Source organism: Pelmatolapia mariae, linkage group LG1 (assembly GCF_036321145.2).
Source record: "Pelmatolapia mariae isolate MD_Pm_ZW linkage group LG1, Pm_UMD_F_2, whole genome shotgun sequence".
Classification (NCBI taxonomy): Eukaryota; Metazoa; Chordata; class Actinopteri; order Cichliformes; family Cichlidae; genus Pelmatolapia; species Pelmatolapia mariae.
The window spans coordinates 21703263-21721272 of record NC_086227.1 but is presented as its reverse complement, the minus strand read 5'-3'; the positions used below and the strand labels follow the sequence as shown (position 1 = coordinate 21721272).

At 37.3% G+C, this 18010-nt stretch overlaps 1 protein-coding gene across 8 annotated transcripts in view; it reads right to left on the bottom strand.

Annotated features, from left to right (window-relative positions):
• Positions 1–712: 712 nt before the first annotated feature.
• The window catches only part of nfat5b (nuclear factor of activated T cells 5b), a 48707-nt gene continuing 31409 nt past the window's right edge, over positions 713–18010 (bottom strand). For 4 of the 8 annotated variants that reach the window (XM_063475481.1, XM_063475531.1, XM_063475508.1 and 1 more), the window contains 5 exons: positions 17290–17422; positions 16529–16603; positions 16318–16412; positions 14318–16124; positions 713–5985 (listed from right to left, as the gene is read on the bottom strand). In XM_063475481.1, coding sequence (XP_063331551.1) covers positions 5747–5985; positions 14318–16124; positions 16318–16412; positions 16529–16603; positions 17290–17422 — 2349 coding nt within the window. In that variant the 3' untranslated portion in view covers positions 713–5746. The remainder of the gene's footprint in view (positions 5986–14317; positions 16125–16317; positions 16413–16528; positions 16604–17289; positions 17423–18010) is intronic. The other 4 variants (XM_063475501.1, XM_063475513.1, XM_063475490.1 and 1 more) reach the window with 3 other exon arrangements.

Here is an 18010-nt window from a genome sequence, read left to right as displayed (position 1 = left end):
AACCAGAAATCTGAAACGTCCAAGGATACGTCATATAGTGGGCAGCAGCTGATTTAACAAGCTATAGGCCACGAATTACAGCCCGCTGAACGTGGAGAGCTGACAGATCGTCAGTGCTGGGTTTTTTGTTATCGTCTCATTTATGTATTAATAAATCAATACATAATCACGATTTAATTGCATACTAATATTACTAAATGTTCTGAAATCTAACCTGAACAGAAATGTTTCATAACTTATATATTTTCGCCTTCATGCTGCATGAATGCGTGTAGATTAGTTGAGATTAGCTTTAAACACATTCTAAGCTGGAATAAGGTAGGCCCAGTTTATTCTCCCTCTATCCTCTGCTTAGGAGAAACTAAATAAAAACGATTTTGCCAGACTTTATCCCATTAAAGGGCGCAATAAATAAATTAACCCTAAGCTACAGATTGCTGTATCTAATATTTTGTTTCTACTTATTTCATTTTTTTTAAAAAAGGGAGGGGGGTTGGAAACAATATACCAAATGATATAGCTTAGTTAGTAATCCTATGTTTCATCAGAAAATAATCTTCATAAAGCCAGTGTGGAAAGACAAACACAAAACTAGAAATATCTTCATTTGTGTTAAGAAGGCATCCAAGTAATAAACTAAAACAGCCAAGCAATAGTTTACACCAAAAACATGAAATAAAAACCCAACTACAACTTAAAGTAAATACATTTATTACAGATAGCAGCAAGTTTAACAGAAAATTAATTGCAAGAGAGTAAAAATGTCCCAATAAAAGCCAGATATATAAAAGTTATTTGTTTGTTGTTGTTGTTTTTAAATATATATTGGGTAATGATGATTTGATAGTTGTTCACATGGTTAGAAACAGAAAGGGAGATTTTTACACCTTCAGATGTTTACTAGAAGAGTCGTTCACTTAGGCTTTAAATATGGCAGAGAAATGGGAAGTATAAGCAAAGCAAACAATTTGTGGCAAGGATAATTATACACACAGTTTTCAAATTGGAGAACAAATCTAGTGTGCACCACCTTTTACTGGTCTGACAGGTCTGAGCAAGATGACTTGTGACAATTAAAATGACATCCTGTTTACCAGGATGCCCTGAGAGACATCAGAAAGAAAGGGAACCACTGCACAGTAAACAACTGATATAGACAGAGGTATGACTCGCATCTCCTCACAAAGCCTTTAAGTAAGATGGTAACAAAGAAAACACACATTTGCGACCCTTGTCTCAACCAAAACACAAGAAAGCATCTTTAATTGTTGCTGAAAAGTTAGCATTTCGACTAACAGAATTAACATCTTTGTAAATAACAAAGAACATCTATTTTGGTTTCTCCTTTAGTCTAAAAATGGGAGAGGCTATATAGAAAAATATATGTTCAAAAAGTAATAGATCTACATTTAAAAGGTATATTAGCTGCATAGCAGTTTCAGAGAAAAATCTTTTTTGCATCTGTGTCAAACAACATAAATGCAATGGGTACTTCAGTACAAACAAGTCAGATATGACACAAATTGCACAACACATGAATCCACCACAACCTCATTTATCTGGTCACTGTTGTCGAGCACTTCAAGTGCACTCAAAGTGTTATGGCTTGAAACATTCTATTTAATGAGGACTAACCATCACCGGTAGGGCCAGCGGGGTGTTAAACAAGCAGATATGGTAAAACGTCAATCTGACTGTTGCTACAACATCTCGTTAAGGCACGTGTACAATCTTTATGGGTGTTTTAAGCAGTGTAAATGGTTAAAAAAAAACAAAAAAACACACAAAACAACTAAAATGTCTGTGACTCTGCTGACACAATATTAATAGGTTATAATAAAAGAAAACCACATATTGTTCTACTGAAAACAGAAAATTAAATAAAATGAGAAAAACGAGAACTTTTTTCAAAACAAAACAAAAACAACAACCTCCCTCTTGTTTTCCATACACGACGGTGTAAATGAGCGAAACACACTCATATCTGATCAACAATTACACATAATATACACTATTGAGGAAATCAATCCCCCCCCCCCCCAAAAAAAAGTAATCACCTCCCCCTTATGTGTACCATTCATTCACGGTGTCTCAAAATGACACTTTTACAACCATGATGCACATTTAGGATGATTTTCATTGTAAAAATACTGTTGCCCTGTTTTTTAAGTATTTGGTCACATCGGACCTTCGGTCTAATTACAAACCATAAATAAACATGTGACGTCAGCTTAACGGTGTAGCTACAACTTCTGCAAGTCACAGAAGGAACTGTGCACAGAAATATCCATCGCAAGGTGCCTGCATCAACATGTGTGCGTGTGTCTTTGGGGGGTGGCTGCCAAATCACAATCTGTGTCATTCACGAAGTTAGAACCACAGCTCTGATTACAATTTGGAGAGTAACCAACACACAAATAAATTAAGATATACTTCTCTGAAAAGAGGCACAAGTACTAAACTGATAAAAAAAAGAATTAGTATCTACAAAAAAAAGGAAATTAAATCATAAATACTCAACACTGGAAATATTAGTTATTAAACAAAGTCACAAATTGAAGAAAGCCAATCTCAGAAAGCTCTTTTCTCCAAAGACCGGTTTTCTTCAGGAGTTGGGTCCCTTTAAAAACCACTCCAACTCTTCCAACTGACGCCCTGTAGCTCCACACATTACATTAATCAAGTTTACATCGTCTCCATCCTAACCGACAGCTAAATCAGATTTGAAAGCATATAAAATGTAACGGCGTTGATGTATTTCTGACAAACTATACACAGAAAACACGGCAACAACGAGGTGTAAAACGGAGCCGATCCTATCAGAGATCAGCCCCTTGTTCATGCACACACTTTAAAGGGAAACTAGATGTGACATTGAGGGGAAAAGCGTGAACAGTAGAACAATGTCTAACAATAAAATCTGTAAATTCTGTAAAGGAAGAAAAAAAAAAACTACGCTGATCTTCAAGCTAAATTGCAAGTCTGTAAAAACAGAATAAAAACTCATGAGCCATAAAACTGGCCTTCCATCATTCCTGGATTCACTCAGAGCAAGATTTGAGTCAAACTTTGGTCCAGAGGTCACTGGCCAACTGCTTACGGCGACATGAAGTCTGTAAAAACTGTACAGTATCCATTTACAAGAAAACATACGTATCAGGCTCTATTTGTGCATGTTAATACACTATCCTGGATGAGATGTGAAGTAGCATTAGTGAATGCTGCTGCTTTTTCAACATTCACTGAATCAATCACATTAATAACCTGCTGGAAAGACTTTAAAAATAAAGAAAAGAAAAAGAATACTACTCCTGTTCATGCGTGCCTGCCGCAGAATGACACCAACAAAATGACACTAAAGCACACAATGAAAATATAATATATATATATATATATTCTACATATAATATATTCTGCTCTAGGTGCATATATATATATATATATATATATATATATATATATATGAGATATAGGTCATCTGAAGTTACATTACCTGCATTAAAATGTTAAATGCTAAGTTCTTCCTGATTTGTCCAGTTTTCCAGCACAGCTTTTAGGAATCTAATATGTTAGTACAATGCCAGGTCTCTCTTGGAAATGAGATTTTTAATCTCAATGAGATCTTTTACCTGGATAAATAAAATAAAGGCCTAATAATGTTTTAGCTTTTTCTGTGAATGAACAGTGGCAGTTGTAACATGGATGTCAAAAAGACACACTGTTATAAAACATTTTTGTTATACAGTAACTAATTTGGACACATTTAGTGATACTGGCTTAAATCAGACTCTCGTGGTAATTTGTTTTTATGATCCATATTCATATTCACTGTAAACAATGCAGAAGAGGGAGCTTCGGGCAAACTTGCTGCCTCCTGTGGGCGTTACTGTTCTCTACTGGACCGGCATCATTAAAGTGATGATTTTTTTTTTTTTTCTAAATGCCTTAAATTTTGTCACGCCTTCATTACAAAGCCTGTACACTGTGGTGGATACTGCAAAGCATTTCATACTCAAAAAGACACTGATCAGCCACAACATTAAAACCCATCTTCCTAATATTGCATGGGTCCCTCAAGAACACCTCTGGCGGAGTCATGATCTCTGGTGGCGAGGATCCTTCTGGACTTGGTCGGTAGTAAATTGAGGACTCCGTAGACCAGGCTTGTTCCAGCTCAAACTGTCGATGCTTGACATCACTGGGATCTGGGAAGCGTGACGTTCCTTGAGCTGTATTTACGCTGGTCAAACAACAGGTCCAGTTATCCTCATGAATGCCAGGAACCAAGTTCTCCCAGCGGGGCGATAAACTGCATTAAACTATTGAAGGTTTTATTATTGTGGCTGACTGGTGTGTGTTTCAAATCTGCACTGACCATCACACTGACAAGCTTTGCTTGAACTACAAATATTTTAGTTTATAGTAATCAATCTACTCAACTGGCCTTGACAAGACTGATTTGCAGCAAAATATAACACATAAAAGTACAGTGCACCTAGTGAGCATCTGAGCTTCCATCATCAATGAAACCAAAGTCACTTTGTGACAAAGACAACTAAAGCGGATTTATTTACATTATCGGGTGCAAGCTTGCTGCTACAACAATGAAATATTAAGCACCCACAAACAAAAAAAACTTAATTGTGATATTACATAAGATTAGTGTGTATTGGTTTTTACAGCTCATCCTTTTTCTCTCATTTCTCTGCCTGCTCCAGCCTTCTTGCACACTTTCTACACTGTTGGATCACATGACTCAACAGAAGCTACCTACCAGGGGTGTCAAACATGAGGGCAGAGGAGCCAATTCAGCCCACTCGAAGACTTTAACAAAAAGTAAAACTTGCACAATCTTTGGTCTCTTCAGTCTGTTGGGTTTTTTTAATAGCAGTAGTTAAAAGTAATTAAAAATTATCCAACTAATGAGAGTGGCTGTCTAAACCAACTCCCTCTTGAAAAAGAAATAACCCATGGCCTGTCATGCCACACTGAAGTTAAAGCAAAAGCATCTCGGACTGTTGGTTCTTGTTTTCTTTTTGAAAAATGGAGGATTCATTAACTTATGTTTATTAAACTTTTTAAAGTTGAAGTTCAGTGATTCAACTACCCTAACACCCACTGAAATGAAATCAAACTGATTTCATGTGGTCCTTGAGTTAAAAACGAGTTTGACACCCCTTCAACCCCTACATACCGCACTCCTCTCACTGTGTCACACAATCCATGCTCCGTGCAACCAAAATACAAAAGTTTTTAAAAAAGGAAAAAGGAAAAAAAAAAGAACGTGATTTGTGAAAACACCACAAGAACTAAAAGATACCGCAAATGAAATGAAATTCTACTTACAGATAGAAATCTAACAGATTCCAAGGATTGCTGGTTAGTGTCATTCCCGAGGTCTAAATTCAACATCTTTCAAAGTTTCACGGAAGTTTCCTTCTCTGGAGTCCATTGCCATTTTCAGCCATTCAGTCATTGAGTTAGAGATGTTTATGTTTCATTTCTTTTAGTTATCCGAATATTAATTTGTCCACTTTATCTTCATGGTCACTATAAAATCTTTAGCTCATCTTAACTGTTCTTTCCTAACACACCCTTAAAAGAAGACCAAATCATATGCATATAGTTCAGAAAAAAACAAAACATGAAGTGACCACAAGAGACAATATTTGGACCTACAAATTTTTACAATCTTTCCACATATAAAACTTTTTAAAGAAAGAAAAAGTTATAAACCTGCATTCAATTAGTAGGAACGAGTTATGTTGCTGCCCGGCTCCTGCAGGCTGACCAGCAGATCGTCAATCTTCTCCATGTTCTGAGAGGCAGACATGGTGTTCGGCACAGTGCCAGACTGAGAGAGGGACTGGCTGAGCAGGGACTGGATGTGCGCTTCACTCTCTCTCTGGTTCTGACCAGACTGGCTGATTGCTATTATCTGATCTGACAGCGTGTTTCCAGGAGTTTCCATCAACTGGCCACATTCTGCAAGGAAGGAACAGAAAGGGCTTCATGACTCAACAGGAACCATAGTCAAGAAAATAACAAACCACAGGCCCTTGAATAAAGTAAGCAGTGAACAGATTATTAATTACTTATGCTTTGGTCATAAATTTGAATGAAAAGTGGAGACACTACTTTACTGTCAACAATGAGTCCTCACAATCCATATTTGACTGTACTCAATTCTTGCCAATTTGCAACCTATAAATCCGACTTAAAAATTGTATTTTGGTTTTCTTTTATTGGACAATTAGGGATGGGGATAAAAAAAACAACTTTACAAATATGTTAAAGATGAACATTAATAAAAAATAAAAAGGATAAATTCTAATACTGGTATTTCACAGACATGCGAAATTTAATCTGAAGTAACTCATTTTTGCCACTTGAGGGCAGCAGAAACAAGTAGTGATACATAGAGATACAGTCTATGCCAGGGGTAGGCAAGTCCAGGCCTCGAGTACTGGTGTCCTGCAGGTTTTAGATGTGTCCTTGATCCAACACAGCCTGGAGTTGCCTACCCCTTGTCTATGCAATGAACACATTAACTTTCTATCACGCTTTAAGTTGATGTGGTGAAACTACTGAACAGATACGAAGCAATGCTCAGTAGTCAAAGTTGTGAGTCTCATCACTCAACGACGCTCCTTTTTAGCTCTGCTAAATAATGAAGAAAAAAAATGGGCTTTTTGACTATGTAATACTCCTTTAGGTTTACCAGCTAATTAGTGTGAATGCTTGTAAAAGCATTCACAGTATTGTTCTTCTAATCTTTATTATTAGTGTGAATGCTTGTAAAAGCATTCACAGTATTGTTGTTGTAATCTTTATTATTGTGTGGATGCCCTAAAGGGGCTTCCACACTATTGAGTTCCTGTTTCTCTTTATTCTTTATACTTTATTCTGGTTGCTTCCGTACGTTTTTTGCCGTTTAACTACTTCCTCAGTTTTCAGCCGATTTTCTCAGTTCAAACTCTAAACTGTTCTGCTATTTCTGCTAATGTGTGCTATGACTTTTGGTGTTTATTACTATTATACTTTTTAAAATATTACACTTTTTTCCTTTTTTTTGTCCCATTGAAATGAATGGAAATCTTCAGAAATTCTGCTAAAACTTGCTGGTTTTTGAAACTTAACTACTTCCTCATACTTTCACCTAGAAACTCCATTCAAACTTTAAAATGTTCTCAGATTATTGGGCTATTCCTGTATGATTCAGCTTTTTCAGATCTTCTACCATTTTAATTTAATGCCTCTTTAAGTTTTCAGTTGCAAAATTGTGATTTTTCAGAAAATACATGCGTTGTTATGGTTGCTATGCAATTAACTCAGAGTGTGCACTTGTCCTTTCTGAATTTTCTCTTCATGTCTGAACAACTTCTTGCTACTCGCTCAATTTCCACTCAACCCCCACAAATTATACATCAAAACGTAGGTATTTTTGCTGGCTTTCAGAAAATGTCACTATCATTGTTGTGGGACTTATAGATGTTTTGCAAATCTCCTCAGAGTAACATAAAGACTGAAAACTCTCCATAGAAAGTCAATATAGAGCTTAATCAAAATCACCGCTGAATTTTTCTAATGAGAGGCATTTTCAAATCGTCATATCTCCTTAATGAAACAAAGTTGAGACATGAGGCTTGTGCCAATATATCTTCAGACTCTCCTGATGCTCACAATTCAAGAGTATTTTCCTCACCTATTACCGTTTGGCCATGAATTACATTTGTTTGAGGATAGGAAATTTGTCTCTCGCTCAGATGTCTTCAGATTTCAAACTCTGGAAATGAGGCACTTTTTTCTCTCGTCATATCTTTTTGATGGATTTCCACAGAGACCTGAAAATTCCCATGACTGTTCACCAAAGCCTGCTGTTTCTTACGGTGAAAGAATGATTTTGATGCTCCATATAGATTTAGAGTTACAAAACGTTGTTTGAGGGCAAGTCAAGGCAGTTTTGCTTTGCCTCTACTCAGTTACAGTGTATTACAAGTCATATATCTTCAAGAATCTATATTTTATCTCTGAATTATGAAGACCTGCAGATTCCCCCATCTCTTCTGAACAAAACGGTGTCAGAATGAGCATTCTAGCCCCTACGGTTAGGAAATTATGGCCATTTGTTCGAGGGGAGTCCTGAATGTGAGAAATACACTGAAGAAAACTCAGAGCTCTCTCTGTGTCTGTGTGTGTAAGTGCTGATTACAGCAGGTGCAGCCAATTTAGCTGACCTAGATATACCAAGCCCAGACTCTTAACAGCCCCTGTACACTTTGCTCTCTGTGTATGTGTGTGTGTGTCAATATTTCTCCTATGTTAAAGTATTACTCCTCAATAATAGTATTTGTGCTAAATCAAAGTACTTCTAGTAGTTCTTAGTACTTCTGCTCAATCATAGTATTTCTGCTAAATCATAGTATTTCTGCTAAATCATAGTATTTGTGCCAAATCATGGTTTTGGGGCCAAACCATAATATTTACTTTATGTTATAGTATTACTACTAAGTGGAGGAGTGTCTGTTATGTTATACTATATGTGCTGAATATAGTATATGTGGCAAATCATAGTATTTATCCCAAATCATAGTATTTATGCAAAATTACAGTATTTCTGCTAAATAGCAGAAATAGTACCTTTTAGCAGAAATTTCTGTCAAAAGATATTATTTATGTTAAAACAGTATTTCTGCTAAATCATAGTATTTATACTAAGTTATAGTACTGTTGCCAAATCAAAGTATTTGTACTCAATCATAGTATTTCTGCCATATTATCGTATTTGTGCCAAATCATGGTATTTTTTTGCCAAATCATGGTATATGTGCCAAATCATGATATTTGTGCCCAATTAAAATTTCTGTTATGTTATAATATTACTACTAAGTCGTAGAATTTCTGTTATGTTATAATATATCTGCTGATTATAGTATATGTGGCAAATCATAGTATTTATAGCAAATCATAGTATTTGTGCAAAATTACAGTATTTCTGCTAAATAGCAGAAATAGTACCTTTTAGCAGAATTTTCTGTCAAAAGATATTATTTATGTTAAAACATAGTATTTCTGCTAAATCATAGTATTTGTGCCGAGTCATAGTATTTGTACTAAGTTATAGTACTTGTGCCAAATCAAAGTGTTTGTACCCAATCATAGTATTTCTGCCATATCATCGTATTTGTGCCAAATCATGGTATTTTTTTTGCCAAATCATGGTATTTGTGCCAAATCGTGTTATTTGTGCCCAATTAAAATTTCTGTTATGTTATGGTATTACTACTAAGTCGTAGAATTTCTGTTATGTTATACTATATCTGCTGATTATACTATATGTGCCAAATCATAGTATTTATAGCAAATCATAGTATTTGTGCCCAAACATAGTATTTCTGCCAAATTGTAGTATTTGTGCAAAAACATACAATGTCTGCAAAATCACATTATATCTGCTATGTTATAGTATTACTACTAAGGCATAGTATTTCTACCAAATCATAGTATTCCTTCAAAATCATAGTATTACTGCAATTTCATAGTATTTCAGCAAAATCGTAGTATTTGTGCAAAAACGTACTATGTCTGCAAAATCACAGTATATATGTTATGTTATAGTATTACTACTAAGGCATAGTATTTCTACCTAATGATAGTATTCCTTCAAAATCATAGTATTACTGCAATTTAGTAGTATTTGAGCAAAATTGTAGTATTTGTACTAAATCATGGTACTTGTGCCAAATCATAGTATATCTGCCATATTGTGCTAGTTGTGCAAAAACATAGACTGTCTGCAAAATCATAGTATATCTGCTATGTTATAGTATTACTACTAAGGCATAGTATTTCTACCAAATCATAGTATTCCTTCAAAATCATAGTATTACTGCAATTTCATAGTATTTCAGCAAAATCGTAGTATTTGTGCAAAAACGTACTATGTCTGCAAAATCACAGTATATCTGTTATGTTATAGTATTACTACTAAGGCATAGTATTTCTACCTAATCATAGTATTCCTTCAAAATCTTAGTATTACTGCAGTTTCATAGTATTTGAGCAAAATTGTAGTATTTGTGCTAAAACATACTATGTCTGCAAAATCACAGTATATCTGTTATGTTATAGTATTACTACTAAGGCATAGTATTTCTACCTAATGATAGTATTCCTTCAAAATCATAGTAATACTGCAATTTAGTAGTATTTAAGCAAAATTGTAGTATTTGTACTAAATCATGGTACTTGTGCCAAATCATAGTATATCTGCCATATTGTGCTAGTTGTGTAAAAACATAGACTGTCTGCAAAATCATAGTATATCTGTGATGTTATAGTATTACTACTAAGGCATAGTATTTCTGCAAAATCATATTATTTTTGCAGAAACATTGTACTTCTGGTAAATCATAGTATTTCTACTAAATAATAGTATTTCTGCCAAATCATAGTATTTGTTTCAAATCATAGCATTCAAATCAAATCATAGTATTTGTGCCAAAACATTGTATTTGTACAAAGTCATAATATTTCTTCTAAATCATAGTATTTCACCCAAATCACAGTAGTTTTGCTAAAATCCAGTATTATTGCCAAATCATCGTATTTGTACCCAAACATATCAGTTCAACTTATTTAACTCTTCTCAACAGCCCAACACCTCTTCTTCACTCCGTTTCAGCAGAATTGTGAGTTTTTTCACCGCTTTTCAGCACAAATCCCAGCTTTTTCTCATTTCTTTTTTAGCAGACATTCTGCTGATTCACCTGTTTTCAGTGCAACGTTCTACTTCTTTACCTCTTTTCAGTAGAAATTCTGCTGATTCACCTATTTTAAGCAGAATTTTCAGCCTTTCACCTCTTATCAATACAAATCTCAGTATCTTCTGCTCATTTCAGAGGAAACCCTTTCACCTCTTTTTAGTACAAATTTGAACTTCTGTACCCCTTTGAAGCAGAATCTTTGCCTTTTCACCTCTTTTCAGCAAAAGTTTCTGTTTTTTCACGTGTTTTCAGCATAATTTTTCAGTTTCTTTACTGCCAATACAATTTTTGCAGCTTTTCATTTTTTTCAGTCATTTTCAGCAGACAGCTTCAGTGTTCCGGCATCCACACAGCATTTTCGCAGGAAATGCAAATTTTTTCTAGTTCTATTTTATTATCTATTCCGTACGTTTTTTGTACTCCTACTCCTTCAAAACCGTTCAACTTAGAAAAACCATTCAAACACCGTTAGATTCCTCTTCTTTTGGAATGGTGTGCTTCTATTTTTCTCATTTTTAACATTTATATTTTTAATTTTATTTAACTTTTTTCAACAAAAAATTCCCATGTATTTCAATGGGGAGACCCTTCAAATTCTCCTTCAACTCACTCATTTTTAAACTCTTACTACTTCCACATATGTTGACATAGAGCCACCATTCAAACTTTAAAACGAAGACAAGACATTCAACTATTCAACTTGTATTTATCTTTTCAATATCTATTATACTTTTTCTTCAGTTCCAGTTTAAGTTTCATGATGTTTTTTCACCCGTTTCAGAGTTTATAATGGGTGTGTATGGGACGGAATGTTGGGGCTAGAGTGAGACAGCTCAACTGCTACAGTGAGAGAAGCAAAAAGATTAATCTTAAAATGTTTTTTAAAACTGCTGCTGTGTCCGCAGCGTTTGCTCTACAGGTATGATTTTACCCTCAAAACGTAGCCATCGCTGTCCTCTTTCATCCAATGTGTTTACTATTGTACTAGGTGTTATGGTTCTTTCATAATTGTCACCAATGCACAGCCTACTCCCTCCAACTGCTCCATAGACTCCAATGTTAAAATGGCTCAGAAGGTTCGTTTGAAAATCAGAAGAGCATGGTGTCTTTCCACTGTCACCACGTCCATATAATAAACTCCACCGCCATGAAAACCGAGAATTAGGTAGACTAGACGTTGCCGTCGCTCACGGTGAAAGAATTTTGTCAATACGACTTGTACTTTTCATTTGGGAACGATTTGTTTCGGCCTGACTTTTCTGTTCATTTTAAGCAGCAAAAGTGAGGTGCATGTCTGTGTGTGTGTATGGAGCCATTGGGTGCAGTCACTATAGCAACCAGGCTCACACCTGCCTGCTTAACGAGCTCTCTCTCTCACTGTGCCAAGATTCATCTTAAACAATTTCAGCTGCTGCTGTGTCCACAGTGTTTGCTCTACAGCCATCATTTTACCCTCAAAATGTCACCATCGTTGTTCTCTTTCCAACACTGTGTCTTTCAAAGCTCAGACATTTAAATTTTTTAAACTGTGTGGATCCAAGCGGAGGGATCACATTTTAGTCATTCAGTGATTCAAAGAATATGAACTTTTAATATTCATTCAGATGTTTTCTGACTTTGAATCTTAGGTTTTTCTAATTTACATTTAAAACATTTTCAGCTATTTTCCAACTTCTCTGTAAAAATCAGCTTTCAAAGGTTCTGCACTTTTGTTTTCAGGTTAAAAATTCTGTTTTTTCTAGCTCATTCAACATTTTTAGGTTAATATTAATTCATTTCAATGCATACATTCAGATTCAAGCATTCACACTGCAGTTTCTTCAGAAAATGCACTTTCTAGTTATTATTTCATATTCCGTACGTTTTTTGGCATCTAACTCCTTCAAAACCGTTCAACTTAGAAAAACCATTCAAACACCGTTAGATTCCTCTTCTTTTGGACATGACTGCTTCTACTTTTCTCATTTTTAACATTTATATTTTTAATTTTATTCAACTTTTTTCAACAAAAATTTCCCATGTATTTCAATGGGGAGACCCTTCAAATTCTCCTTCAACTTATTCATTTTTAAACTCTTACTACTTCCACACACGTTGACATAGAGCCACCATTCAAACTTTAAAACGAAGACAAGACATTCAACTATTCAACTTGTATTTATCTTTTCAATATCTTTTATACTTTTTCTTCAGTTCCAGATTAAGTTTCATGATGTTTTTTCAGCCGTTTCAGAGTTTATAATGGGTGTGTATGGGATGGAATGTTGCTGCTAGAGTGAGACAGCTCAACTGCCAGAGTGGAAGCAGGTCGAAAATTAATCTTAAAATATTTTTTAAAACTGCTGCTGTGTCCGCAGCGTTCGCTCTACAGCCATCATTTTACCCTCAAAACGTAGCCATCGCTGTCGTCTTTCATCCAATGTGTTTACTATTGTAATAGGTGTTATGGTTCTTTCATAAATGTCACCAATGCGCAGCCTCCTCCCTCCAACTGCTCCATAGACTCCAATGTTAAAATGGCTCAGAAGGTTCGTTTGAAAATCAGAAGAGCATGGTGTCTTTCCACTGTCACCACGTCCATATAATAAACTCCACAGGCATGAAAACCGAGAATTAGGTAGACTAGACATTGCTGTTGCTCACGGTGAAAGAATTTTGTCAATATGACTTGTACTTTTCATTTGGGAACGATTTGTTTTGGCCTGACTTTTCTGTTCATTTTAAGCAGCAAAAGTGAGGTGCATGTCTGTGTGTGTGTATGGAGCCATTGGGTGCAGTCACTATAGCAACCAGGCTCACACCTGCCTGCTTAACCAGCTCTCTCTCTCTCACTGTGCCAAGATTCATCTTAAACACTTCTCTTTAAACTGCTGCTGTGTCCACAGTGTTTGCTCTACAGCCATCATTTTACCCTCAAAACGAAGACCTCGATGTTCTCTTTCCAGCACCGTGTCTTTCAAAGCTGATAATCACAAACTTTTAAAACTGTATGGATTCAAGTGGAGGGATCACATTTTAGTCATTCAGTTATTCAAAGAATATGAAGTTTTGATATTCATTCAGATGTTTTTTGACTCTAAATTTTCTTTTCTTATTTCTTAGGTTTTTCTAATTTTTATTTAAAAACTTTTCAGCTATTTTCCAACTTCTTCTGTGTGATTGTCAGCTTTTAGCAGTTCTGCACTTTTGTTTTCAGGTTATAATTTCTATATTTTTCATCTCATTCAACATTTTTAACTTAAATTCAGCAATTAATTCATTTCAGTGCATACATTCAGATTCAAGCATTCACACTGCAGTTTCTTCAGAAAATGCACTTTCTAGTTACTAACTGTATCTTTTCTTGCCTTAAACAGCTGTTTGCTGCATCTGGAAACAACTCTAATGAGAGCAACCAGAGTGAACTAAAAGAGCAAAGCTGTGAATGCTAAAATCAAAACAATGAGCCCAAACTACTGTCGGACAGCTAAGTGATAATCTTGTTCCTCACTTCTCACTTTGAGTCATTTCAACAGTTTCAACAACGTGCACTTGCCTAATAAATTCCTTACCGTTCTGGATACCGAAAAGGAAGAGGCCAGCTTGTTGAGGCTGGCTGGATTGATTGACGCTCCCACTCACAGCTGTTTGAAACAGAGATCCTGGCTGTTGAACAGGGGAGGACGTAGTTGTCTGGAGGTTTGACACGCCATTCTGTGAGGCAAACACGGCTGACTGTGCAAGCTCCTGAGCGGCCAGACCCCCCTGCAGAGAGGCCATAGTGGACTGAGGCATGAAGAGACCCACAGGCTGCTCCTCTCTGTTGCTGCTGTTCCCCAGCTGCATAGGTTGTTGCTCCTGAAACATGGCTTGCTGTGGTGGTTCAGCAGGGTTCCCTAAGGTCATGGGTTCTGGGCGATCTTGCTGGGTTACCGTCACCATGTTGGCTTGAGAAAAGGGCAGAGGGGTGTTTTGGGGCTCTTGAGAAACTAGACTGTTGTTGGTCAAAGGAGGCATTTGGCCTTGGTTGCTGAAAAGGATGCTAGAGCCCTGGTCTGGTGTGGAAAGGGTGTTGCTGCAAAACAGCAAGCCAGCCTGCTGTTGCTGCTGCTGCTGGCCTGGAGAAAGTGAATTTGTAGATGAATGTGGAGAGATGCTCTGAAACAGGCTGGCCTGCTGGGCTGGCTGTGTGTGGTGTTGAGGCTGAGATGGTTGCTCCTGCTCCATGGGGCTTCTCTGCTGGATGGGGGAGATCTGGGTCTGAAATACTGACTGTGGTTCAGGGGAAGAAGATTGTAAAGCGCTAAGGAAGGCCAGCTGCTGCTGCTGTTGCTGCTGTTGTTGCTGCTGCTGTTGCTGGGAACTGTTGTTTGAAAGCTGATTGGACATAGAGGTCTGGGCGAGGAAGAGTCCAGGGGATGAGGCTTGCTGCTCTGGAGACTGTAGCACTGTCATGGTGCTTTGGAAGAGTGCAGCCTGGACCTGTTCCTGGGAGGCTTTTTGAAACAGCGCCCCCTGTGGATCCTGCGTTTCTGCCAGAGTGCTGGGATTGTGAAACATCGGGGGTGAAGAGTGAGATGGGGTCTGCTGGAGGAAGTTTGTCTGGATAGAAAGAAGATCATTTGCCTGCTGAAAAAGAGCTGCTTGCTGTTGCTGCTGCTGCTGCTGTTGTTGCTGTTGTTGTTGCTGTTGTTGTTGCTGTTGCTGGTCCGGCTGGAAAAGTGATCCCTGGTTAGTCACCACACCTGGTGATGAGACCTGAAGCTCTCCATTTTTGGCCTGGGATGCATCCTGAAACATGGCACAGTGCATCTGCATCTGTGATTGAAACAGCTGCTGCTGCAGATTCTCCATAACCTGCTGCTGCTGTTGCTGCTGCTGAATTTGCTGTTTTTGGATCTGTTGCTGATGCTGGATGTGTTGCTGCTGCTGTTTGGTTATAGGGTTGTCAGATTGAAGTGATAAGTTACAGTATCCTTTGGCTTTTAGTTGTCTCACTGCTTCTTCCAGCTGGGCTACTTCATCTGGAGGAAAGAGTGGCAGCTGCTGCGGTTGAGATGCAGGTTCCCCACACAACCTTCCCACAGCTCCAGAACTGACACCTGGCCTCTCCTGCCTGAGGCCATCTCTGGTCTCCAAAAGGAACTGCTGTGATCCTTGCTGAAGCAGAGAGTCTGCAGGCACAGAGAACGAGCTGCCCGCAACAATGTCCTGCTTCTGGATGGTGCTTAAGGGCTCAGTGCTGGTAAAAACAGGCGACTGGCCTTTGTCAGGATCACCTGCAGGCTGAGACAGGTTGCTGGAGAATACTCTGTTTTTATTTAGATGTCCTGCCGTCATATCAGAGTTCTGCTGGGCTGGGCACAGATCACCAGTCTGCTGGTAACCCACAAAACAGAACACAAAAGATGTGCTTCACTTTGCTTTTCAGTTATGCATCACTGTTATTCTCTTTTTCAAAACACAGAATACTACCTTTATGCTTTATTTCAGGGACAATAAAACATGAACGAACTGAACGACTTGACTTTAAAACAAATTATGAAAGCAACATATAAGATAAAAGCTTCACCTTAAATACTCCTGAAGACTGAAGGTTGCTTGTCACCTCCATTGGAGTGACATCTTCTCTCTTTACTAAAGACAACAAAGGCATCAGGGATCCATCTACAACCGTACGAGTAGCAAGGATTACATTACATTTTTTTCCCATGTATTCACTTTACTATATATAGGAAACCTTGGTGTCTTTGTTAAAAAATTTGAAATAAATAAAAAATAACCTTTAATTTGCTCATCAAAAGAACACGTCTTCACTGGAGAAGGCAACTCTTTCTTCACAGGAACATCGATTGTTGCTGCAAGTGTCAGCAAAACGACAAAAATCGATGCAAGATTTCAGCACAGCAAAAATGTTAGTTAAGTAAAGCTACATATGATGTGAAGGACAGCCAATGAAATTGCTAGCAACTAAATTTTAGTTTAGTTACTTTGTCACACCTTACAGTGTTTTACCCAGAGGACTACAAGGATATCAAATTAACTAGTAAAGAGACAATTTAAAAGGTAATGACTGCTAAAACTAACAATGACAATATATTGATATACTCAACAAAGAAGTGATGTAAGTCTTATGACTACTGTACACAAGAAAATTCATAAAAGCACAATTATATATTAAAACAAAAAGTTTTTAAGGCCCAATCACACAGGCCAATAGACTGGTTTGCGAACCCCTGGCAACCATCGGTCACCAGGAAAAGAATGTGTATTCCTCAAGGCCAAACACCTAGAGAATGAAAATTTGGCCTGTGTGTCTGGGGTGTTAAATACAATCCAGCTTTATTTTCTAACTAGGTTGGTCTGCTTTGGTACCAGTCAGTAAATCTAATCAGCCATGTGTGAGAAATGACCCAGTAATCTGAAGGCTACATCATGCAAGGTTACCAGAATCCCGATTACATTTTCATGGTCATCTTTCTATCAGCTGATTGTAAAAAGGACACACTTTATGTGAATTAGTGTGAAACGGATTCAAACAAACCTGGATCTGGAGTGTAAGTAAATGGCTGAACGTCATGGGATCTCCCAGCATTCGTCACCACGTAGATTCCTACACACACTTTAGATGTGATGGCTTGGTTCTGGTAGGGAGGAACCTTTACTATCAGGTGATTCTTTGGGATGATAAACAAAAAAAATCATCAGCAAACGTGACTACAACAATAAGACTACCCAACTTCAGCATTCTGCTATAGAGATTTCTATGACACATCTGACATCACAGTGAAACCAAATATAAAGGGGCAATAAATCATATTTCTTACTCTCGCTGTAGACGATGGATTTGCAGCTACCAGATATTGACATTATTTTAGTATTAATATTAATCCTACATGCAGCCCTCCCATTTATCCAGGCTTGGAACCAGCACTTTGAGTACACTAGCATTCCAGCCTTGACACTGGGATCTGATTGTGTCTGAGGCGGATGTGTTAGCCACTAACATGCAGCCATGTCAACTAAATATCAATGACACACTTCCAGCTACCAGCAGCTGGTGGCGGTAAAACTTGGCTCAATAATGAAGAAGCACAGAAGACCATTAACTGACCAAAGTAATGCCAAATTATCTTTCAAATCATCAAAGCATAGTTAGCCGAGTTGGTTCATTCAATCATGTTTGTTCAGCCTTTCCAAACAATACACATCACAACTTCAGATAACTGTAAAACTGGTTTATGAGAGAGTGTCAAGGTCTTAGC